The 9,988-nt window shown below is 41.5% G+C and overlaps 1 protein-coding gene across 1 annotated transcript in view; it reads left to right on the top strand.

Annotated features, from left to right (window-relative positions):
- Nucleotides 1–1,395: 1,395 nt before the first annotated feature.
- Nucleotides 1,396–9,988, top strand: part of Epc1 (enhancer of polycomb 1) — a 92,003-nt gene continuing 83,410 nt past the window's right edge. Inside the window, 1 exon segment of the mRNA NM_001309462.1 lies at nt 1,396–1,606. Coding sequence (NP_001296391.1) covers nt 1,604–1,606 — 3 coding nt within the window. The 5' untranslated portion in view covers nt 1,396–1,603.

Here is a 9,988-nt window from a genome sequence, read left to right as displayed (position 1 = left end):
ACCCCAAGCCTGTGGGTCACTACCTGTCTCATAGAATTCTGGTTTTGTCAGCCCTCTGGTTTACTGGAGGCAAGCCCTGTTTATTTTAATCGTCCTGTAATTAACAGCACACCCCACCCCCCCGCGTCTTGTTGTAGACAGTGAGTATGATAATAACCCTAGGTATAGTTTTAAAGGTGCCTATTAAATATTCAGTATATCAGACCTCCGTGTGGGGTGAGTTGAGTGGGTGTGGGAGGGAAGTGTCTTGAAGAATGTGGACTATTCTCTATCTTTTTTTTTTTTTTTTCATCCTTTGGTATTTTCTTTCATCGTTGGCCCATTAGAAATTTTCTGGCAAGGAATTAATTGCACAGTGGATACATTTAGTTCACACATTTAAGTTATGGAAACACTTTGATATTAGCCGACTTTGGGGACTTTACATTTGCAATTACAAGTGTTGGATTCCTTTAACATTTTTACGTTTAATTTTCAGACTGTATTAGAAAAGCCTGTTTGAAACAGCCCTACTCAGCGCCCAACTAGAAAGAATCGTGTTTCCCAGCCCACTTAATCTGAAAGCCTGCCAAGTTAGGTGAAAGACCTTATAAATATGTAAAACAGGAGGTTCAAATTACAATCAAGTAAATCCCTAATGATTGATGTTCTTTTCAAAACAAAAGAAGAAGAAGAAAAAAAAGAACAAAAAAGAGGGCATTCCCGCTAGCACCAGCAGCAAAGGTTGGTAAGGAGTTCACACTCAAGGGTGTACTTTAGGGCTTAATTTATTTTGAATTTCTACCACTTCCTGGAGGCCGGGTGGAAGGATCCAAAATACTGGGCACCTCAGCCATTTTGTTTGTAGGGCGGAGCGGTAGAACTGGGCCGGCCAGGAAGGGGTTTGAGAGCAGCGTTGAAATGGGAGGGGGTGGGGGAGCTGAATATGGTTTCAACTTATGTCAGGATTCACTCGAGGCTAATGCAGGGACACTCGAGCCGCGTGGTGCTCGCGGCCTCAGGAGGCCCTCGGGAACGTCACACCGAGAACCCACGGATAGGCATCTTTCCCAGCGGCCGCGGCCGCATCCACATCCCACACGGACGTCTCGAGTGGAGCCCCAACGAGCCGCGCGCAAGGGCGTGCCCAGATGCTCGGAGGACACGGCTGCTGCCATTGTTGTGCTAGTCACTTACTCCCGATCCCCGAGCAAAGTCTGGGGAGCAGCGCTCTCCCGAGCCGGTTTAAAATGGCACAGTCGCGCATTCTTTCCGAGCAGCGGGAGGCGGGAGCGAGGGCGGAGCCCGGAAGCCGCCAGCCAATGGGCGCGCGCGCCCGCCCTCTCGCCCGCCAGCGCAGAGTTGTTAACCCCGCGCCTGCCGCCGCCGCCCGCTCCGCAGCCTCCAGCTTGCTCCATTCCCCCCGACGCCCTCGGATCCTGCGGCTGCCCGCCCCGCTCCGCGCCCTCCATGGACGAAAGTCTCACTTTTGATTTACCAAATATTTTCAGGATGTTTGAAGACCCGTACGCTGCCCGGAGGCTGTTTTTTCTGGACAGCCCAGACCTCAGCCTATATTGTTACAATTTTTTTTTGAGAGCTAGCTGCTGCTTTGCCTACACCGATGGTAAGTTTATAATTTTAAACATTCTTGGCATTACATCCTCGAAAGGAGCACCAGATAAGAGAGGTTTTCATTGTGTTTCTTCTCACAAAACCAATCTTTGTATTTTTCTTTAGCTTCGATCTCTGCACGTTCCACCTAATTTTGTCTGGATAATTTTTTTTTTCCCAAAAGGGGAAAAAATAGTTTTCCTCTCCATTGTTAAAGATAAACATGTATAATGAAAATTATACTTTAATTGCTGTGAACTAAAGGGGAACTCAGATGTTTCAAGATGGACTTTTTTTTGTGTGCCAGGAATGTTGGTAGTGCCAAATATGTACGTATCCTCTTTATAAAAATTATCTATTGCCTAATTTGTCCAGAGTAAATTACCAACAAGCAAACTACCGTTGTAGTTTTGTTTTGGTTTTTTAAAATAGATCTATTGTGATTCCCTTGATGGAATACTTCAGAAAGGAGCTCTGGTATAATGAAGGCGGAGATTGACTAACCGGGTTTAAGTTATGGCTGTTGCTAAATAGTGGCTCTTTTATTGCTGAGCAGACCTAACTTGTGGTCTAGGATGTGATTTCCTTAAAGCTCTTTGTCGATTCGTCTCTGCAGATCTATCTTATTTTTTCTCCGGAAAGCTACATTTGGGAGACATTTTGTAATTTTTGGCATTTTTCTAGTTTTCTTCTTTTTGCACACGGTGGGAGATTTTTTTTTTTTTTTTTTTTTTTTTTTTGTTCTGCACTGATCTGTGTTGGTGGCGCTGTAGTGCTCCTCAACAATTTGTCAGTTTTACTAAAAGAAAAAAGGAAGAAAAAAGGTGGGGCAAGATTTTATCTATTATCCTTTAATTTTCGTAGAGAAAGTTCAATTTGGTCAGCAGTGTTATTTAAGTGTTTGCTGTGGACTGTGCACCATGGTGAGAACAGACAATGTCGTCACAGCCAATCCAGGGGACATTATGGACAAGCATTCAGTTGGCAGTTATGTTCCATCTCATCTCATTTATTATCTCTATCGGATTCTTTAATAATAAGCTGTCCTTTGCCCTCTCCTCCATGGATGCTTTTCTTGTCTTACAAAACCATGCCCATTAGCGCCGTTTCAGTATAACAAAACGTTTGTGTATTAGTTCTTTGGACATTGTAAAAGTTGAATTTCATTTTTGAATCAAGGGATTTCTCAAATATGTATTCTGAATCTGTCTTGAGAGTGATCTGGTAGGGTGTCATGTCTGTTTTATTTTGAGCTGCCCCCCTTGGATTGAATTTATAGACAGCCTTGTTTTAAAATGAGCAAATGTTTTTTGTTGTTGGAACAAGATAATTTTTTAAGAATATTGCACACATATTTTTTTACTTAAAAATACTGACATATACATTTCTAAGGAGGTGTTATATCTTTGTTCTTGAGAGTTATCTGATTAGAGACTAAGGGATTTAGGCCCAAAGCCTGCCAAAAACAAAAATATGTCACAATATGACATCGGCTTTACTGGTCTCTGTAAACATTTTAGTTGTTTGTGAAGATGTCTTCAGTTCAAAAAGAAAGTAGGAGGGATCTGTAATTTACCTTGAAATGCATTGTTTACCAAGTAAAGTGAAAACTGAAACAGCATTTGGATTATCTGACTAACAGGTTATGTCTTGAGAGAGTGACTGTCGTGTCAGGAGTCAAGAGTCTTTATTTACTTTGACATCTGTAAATGCCCTTTCCACTGATCCTTTAACAGTCTGGAGTAGAGAATGTGTGAACAGGAGTAGAAATAGTATTTCCTAGAATCTGTTTATCTCCTTCCTTCAACTTCAGAAGAAACAAGCCCAACGCCTTAGATTTTGTTTGTAGCATGCTCAAAAGGTTTGGAAGTATTCACTAGCGTAGTTCATTCTCTCTTTCTTTGTGAAGTCTAAATGCAGCTTCAAGTGTGGCTTCTGACAGTATAGATTATGTATGGAATGAAATACTGCAGGTGTAAATATTGTCTAACCTGGTGATGCTGGAGGCTTTAGCTCTCTGAAGTTGATCATCTGAATAAAATATTCCTTCCGGCACGTTTATTGCTAAAATATTCTGTCCTCCATAATGTAGTGATTTTCATTTTATTTAATTTCTGAAACTAGCTATGGTTGTTTAATGTCACCCCTTTTAAGAGCAAACCCAGCTGGGAAGTCCATCTGTGGCTATGCAGTCCTCTTTGTTCTCCTCCTGACTATTACATCATTGATTATGAAGTAACCATTAGAGTTCAATCGTTACTTCTGAAAATCACTCAGACATTTCTATCACACATACTCTTCTAGATGTGACCTTGCCATCACTGTGGAAGTAAAGAGGTTTAAATCTATGAGGCGAAGATAATTCCCTAGTTTATATTAGTCTCCATTTTCACATGTACCCGCTGCTTCCTCATAGCTCTTGATTCTTTGGGAATTATTTCTTTTTAATTGACAGCATTTTATGATTTAGTGCATGAGTTTGGTGTGGTTACACTCAGAATTATAAAGCCAATTTTTTTATCATTAAAAATCCTTTAAAAATGTAATATATAGAAAACTAATTCTTTTTTTTCATGGCAGCAATTGCTAGATCATGGACAATCAAAAATTAGTCTTTCACAATTTTGCTGTGTCATTTCAAATTGACACTTTTTTGCATATCATTGTGTCAGAGGGAGTAGTGGCAAGTAGCAAAATTGACTTCATTAAAATGCCGTGTGTGTGTGTGTGTGTGTGTGTGTGTGTGTGTGTGTGTGCGCGCGCACGTACCACCCATCCCTCTTGTGGAGGGAGAGGTTAATGAATGATACAACCAAGAAACAGGTTGTAGGAGGAAGGACATAGAAGACAGGGATAGTCTGCAAGTCAGATTCTAAACAATATACCTCAGAAAAATGAACTTTGAATCCTCAATAATACGAATAAACTGAAAATTACATTCAGACTAATGTACTGAACCAGTATAGTTTCCTAAATCATTGCTATGATGTCATTGGTATTCCTGAGTATTGAGAACATTTCAGATTAGCCAAACCCACTAGGCAGTAGGTAATGGTAGGGGGAGGCAGCAAAGGGAAGAGGCATTTAGAGGCACAGACACAAGATGCCGGACTCACTCGGGGCCAGGCTCTCTTAACTTGGGATAAACTTCTTCAAAGGGAAGAATATCTATACTCTGAATGCCACTTCAATACAGATCTGAAGCTGGATGTTTTAAATGGTGCAGTTTTGTCCTTCCTACACATAGTTCCTGCCACTTGTCTGGTGTTTCTTGGACACGCTGCAGATATTCCACAAATGTAACTCATTGTTCCTGGCATGATTTTACCAAGGAAGGAAAATAATACACAAAATGGGTGTATTGTGTTCTGACTTTTTTTTTTTTCATCTTTCCACTATGACCCTGAAATGAAGACTCCAAACAGAGAGTAAGGCAGAGATAAGGATCCCATCCCTGGACAGATACACCCATGCTTTATGCTGGTTGTACAGGGCCCATTTTACCCGGGGTTCTCGTTGTTCAAGGTCTCCCTGTCTCCATCAGTAGTACAAGACGCTGGGTCATGGTAGTGAGAATGAAAGAATCCTTCTCTTGTCTACCTGAAAGTCCAGCATGGCTCCATGTTCTAACGGTGTTTTAAATCTGAGGCCTTAGGTGTGGAATGTTACCATTTGGAGCCATTGGCCATGTGTAATCTCTGGAGGAAGAAAAAAATGTTTAAATTTCAACCTGTTAATATGGCTCTGGCAGTTGTCTTTTTATTAAAGGACCATAGTTGGGACACTGAATACTCACAGCCAGCTTGGGGAAGGGGTGGCTGGCCTTCGTGTTGCAGCTCTAATACAGACAGATGGTACATAACCAGAGAGCCACCTGATGCTGGTTCCCATGACAAAGCGAGAAATGCAACTTCGGCTGATGTCTGTAGGAAAGCACTTGAGAGGGCATCCTGTAGGATGAGTTTGGGGCGTGTCTCTGAGCTCTGTTTGTTAGTTTGTTTATGTGCTTGCTTGCTTGTATTGATCATTAGAATTCAACCTCGAGTCCTAAATGCTTACTTTTTAATATAATTTTTTATGTGCATTGGTGTTTTGCCTCCACACATGTCTGTGGGAGGGCGGAGGATCCCTGGAACTAGAGAGCTGTGGGCCACCATGTGGGTGCTAGGAATTGAACCCAGATTCCCCCAGAAGAGCAGTCAGTGCTCTTAACTGCCGAGCCTTCTCTCCAGCTCCCTAGCCCCTACATGTTTGCTTTAAAAAAAAAAGTTAAGCTGTGGCAACACAAAGACTCAAGACCTCAAGGCCAGCCTGGGCTACAGGAGATTCTGCCTAAAGAAGAAAAGAAAGAAAAGACAAAACAAAGACAACAGCAAAAAAAAAGATAATATATGATGTTTTTTTTTTTAATTAGCTTTGTCCATTTTACTCACATAGCTCTAATTTAAACGTCACCATGTTCAGTATCAACCTTTATAGTAATACAGACCAATAAAATGAGCAACTGAAGACTATTGGAAGCAGCTTAAAATTGTGGATCTAGGTCTCTCATTGGGATCTGGGGTTCACCAGCTGTGCTAGGCTGGCTGGCAAGAAAGCCCCGGGGATGCACCTGTCCCTGCCCCCTCCTCCCATGGCTGAGATTACAGGCACATGGTGCCAAGCCTGGCTTGTCACAGTGCGCCAGTCATCTATCTGAGGACTTGCCCTTACGCTCCTTTTAACATACATTCTTATTTTTAAATCGTCTGCAGATATTTCTAATGCTATAAAACAGAAAATTATAAAAGCAAAACAAATATTTTATGAAGTTAATACATTACGCATCTAGCTAATGCTTAATGTATAAGCGAGTATTAAGCCAGAAAGTCAAATTAGCGTTATTTCTACACAGACGATTGCTGTGATGAGTTGTTTTGTTGTAGAACCTGTTAACTCGTGCTGACTGGGCGTGTCCATCATCCAATTTGTTTTGTGTTAACATAGAACTCTGCCGATAACGACGTTAAAACTAACAGTATTTATTATTTAAGTAATCAGAAGGGAAGCTCTAGGTTTGACTTACTAGCTAATTGGTTTTTATGAACTCTCTTGGGGCTTTCTCTCCTTTGACACTGTGGGTGTTTTCAAGATGGCTGCACATATCAGAGACACACATGTCAGAGTCTAGAAACAGTTTTCAAAACGAGAAGACTGTTTTCACAAAGGGAGACGGCCTTTCGCAGAAACGCTGGACGTACCTTACTTCACTCAGTCACTTGGGAGGTTTGAATGATCACTGTGGTTGTGGCTAGACACAAATGCTTAGAAGGGCGAGCACTCACTACGTGTCCAGAACTCAGTGTTATGAGTTTGGGTTGCTTAGTAAACTCTGTGCACATTCTAGAGTGATGAAGTGTTCACGTTATCTGTCTTCATGGTGACCAGACTGGTCACAGGCCAGCTACTTTCAAAAGGGACAACCGGGACTGCAGAGGTGGCTCAGCAGTTAGGAGTGCTTCCTGCTTTTCTAGAGGAGCCACATCTGATTCCCAGCCCATAGCACATACATAGCAGTTCACAACCACTGTGACTCCCATTGCAGGAAATTTGATGCCCTCTTTTGGCTTCCATGGTCACCCGCACATCTGTGGTACATGTAAACACATGCAGACACACACAAATAAATTCACAATTAATGTTTAGACATGCAGACGCGCGCGCACACACACAAATAAATAAATACACAGTTATTTTAAGAAGGCAATAACAATGTAGCTCTCAAGTCAGGCTTGTGCTGTTCTACAACCAGTACTTTCTCTGAATCTTCACACGAAGTAGAGAACTTAAACTCATTTTTATGGAGGAAAAAGAGAAACTGGCACTCCTTTGACATGACGCACATTACCTAGTAAGTCAGAGTAGAGCCAGAGCTTGTAAGTTTGAGATCAGAGCTTACATTATAGACTCCCCTCTTCACTCCTGCCACATTAGATCATCTGAAAATTTACATTTTGTGAATTGACCTATTTTAAATGCATTGTATAGTATAACTACATAATTCTGTACTGGATTTATTCATTATTTTATAATTGATAGTCATTTCATGGGAGGAGTGATCTTCATTTAGCAGTGATATACATCTGAATTTTTCTTTAAAACTATCTATTTATTGGCTGGGGATTTAGCTCAGTGGTAGAGCACTTACCTAGGAAGCACAAGGCCCTGGGTTCGGTCCCCAGCTCCGAAAAAAAAAGAAAAAAGAAAAAAAAAACTATATATTTACTTATTGCTGTTATTGTGTACATGTGTGGTTGCTACTTTGTACGCAGAAGTCAGACAGCTTTTGGGATGGGGTCTCTCTGTCCACTGGGGTTCAGGAATCAGATTCAGTCTTCAGGCTTACGGCCCAGGCCTCTTACATGCAGCGTGACCTCAGCAGCCCTACTTCTGAAGTTTTCCATGTCGAGTTTGCCTAAAGTACCCTCACTATCAGGCGTATGTGACGAGATTCTATCAGAAGTTGATTTTTACAAATTTATGAAACTTATGAAATTGAATTACATTCCGAAAGCAAAGAAACCTTGTTGAAGTAGGGAATTCACTACTTACAAAGTTAAGTGCACACAGAGTAGTGGTTTCTACTTTATAACTTTATAACAAGGCCTGATTAGGTTCTAAGATGGCTCATCTCATAAAGCTACTTGATGCACAAACCGGATGACTTGAGTTCCAGCCCCAGAACCTTCATGGTGGAAGAAGAAAATCAACTCCCGAAAACTGTCCTCTGCCCTCCCCTTGTACGCACTCCCTGTGCTGGGTACACTCGTCACCACCACCATCATCATCACCATCATCATTATTTTCATCATCATAACAGCATATACAAAGAAAAGAAAAATGAACAGATGTTTTAGTCATTTTCAGCCTCAGGGCGTTTCCTTGGGGGACATTTTCAGGAGGGTTTAGAATACTTTAGGTCAGTAGGTATCAGATTTTGCACCAGAATCACTGGGTGGCTTTGTTAGAACCCAGAGTGCTGAGTATCCCCTGGGTTCTGGCTGCAGGAAGTCCGGGGGTGTCCTATGAGAATATGGTCTTTAAGCCACGTCCACATGACCAGAATGCTCTCTGTAGGGGTTACACCCTTGGAGAACACTGCCCAGGTCAGTCAGGCTATAAGCCATGATGCTTCATTGGGCCTCAAAAGCTGACTCACAAACCGTCATTCAAAACTGGCAGACACAGTGAATGGCCTCACTGAAACACTCAACAAGGACTTGGGTGGAGGGGTGTAAATTCCACAGTCAAATTTGATGGTGATTCATCTGCTGTGTGGCCAGTGTTTGAAAATGTGGCCATGGGGAAATATCCTGGTCTAGGTTGATACTAAGTTTTAGAAATTCATTCTTGTTCTTTCAAACTTTGTTAAATTAAACGTGAAATTTTTAGAATTTTCCAAAAGCTACCCACCATTTACAAATCATTTGGAAATCAGGTAAACACAGTTGGGTTTTCTTCAGTAGGAAGTTGCAGTGGACAGACTCTCCTATCTGGGCCATGCTTCTGGCTGTTCTCAGTCTTGTATCCCACCAACCATGAATAACCCCATTCATGGGTAGGACTCGGTTTCCAAGTGCCCAAGAAAGGGACGCTGTCATTGCCAGTGACCTATATTTAGCCCTGGGACTCAGACTGTCACCACAGATCACTGGAAACTCTCATCTTCCAAGGCAGAGGTCACAGAGCACAGTTGGAAAGCCCTGTATTATGCCAAAGATTGAGGAGGACTTTCCCTGGAGTTTCATCAGCTCGCTTCTCCATTATTATGTACAAGAACATTTAGTTCTAAAGATCTTTGCTTCTTTTTTTTTACCTGAAGGGAGGAGGGAAAAGCTAATTCAAAGTCCTTACCTTCCTCAGAAGCCAGTATAACCTTTGTCTATCCTTCCATTCATCCAGAGGACTTGTTAGGAAAATGGTGTGAAGAACCTCAAAGAGGTGTGACTAGTGAGGCCTCAGAAGAGTAAGACAGTTCAGCAGCTAGGTAGGTGCTAAGTCTCATGATCTGAGGCCAATTTCTGGGACCTACGTAATAGAAGAGAAAACCAACTCCCCCAAATTCTCCTCTGACCTCCACATGCAGGACATGGCGCCTACTGATACAGATACACATACACAAATGTGCAAATTATATATATATAATCTTCATATATATATGATATTTGATATATGATATATAAAATATATAATGATATTTGATATATGTATCAAATTATATAAAAAAAATCTTCATATATAAAGAAAGATTCGTTCAGTACCATTTAGTCACAGACTCAGCTCATCTAAAATGGTATAAAATTTACATGCTGTGCGCTCCAGTGAGCTAGTCCGATCACCACACGGCACCTATGTA

Source organism: Rattus norvegicus, chromosome 17 (genome assembly GCF_021556685.1).
Source record: "Rattus norvegicus strain SHRSP/BbbUtx chromosome 17, alternate assembly SHRSP_T2T, whole genome shotgun sequence".
NCBI lineage: Eukaryota > Metazoa > Chordata > Mammalia > Rodentia > Muridae > Rattus > Rattus norvegicus.
This window is presented reverse-complemented; position numbering and strand designations above follow the sequence as displayed.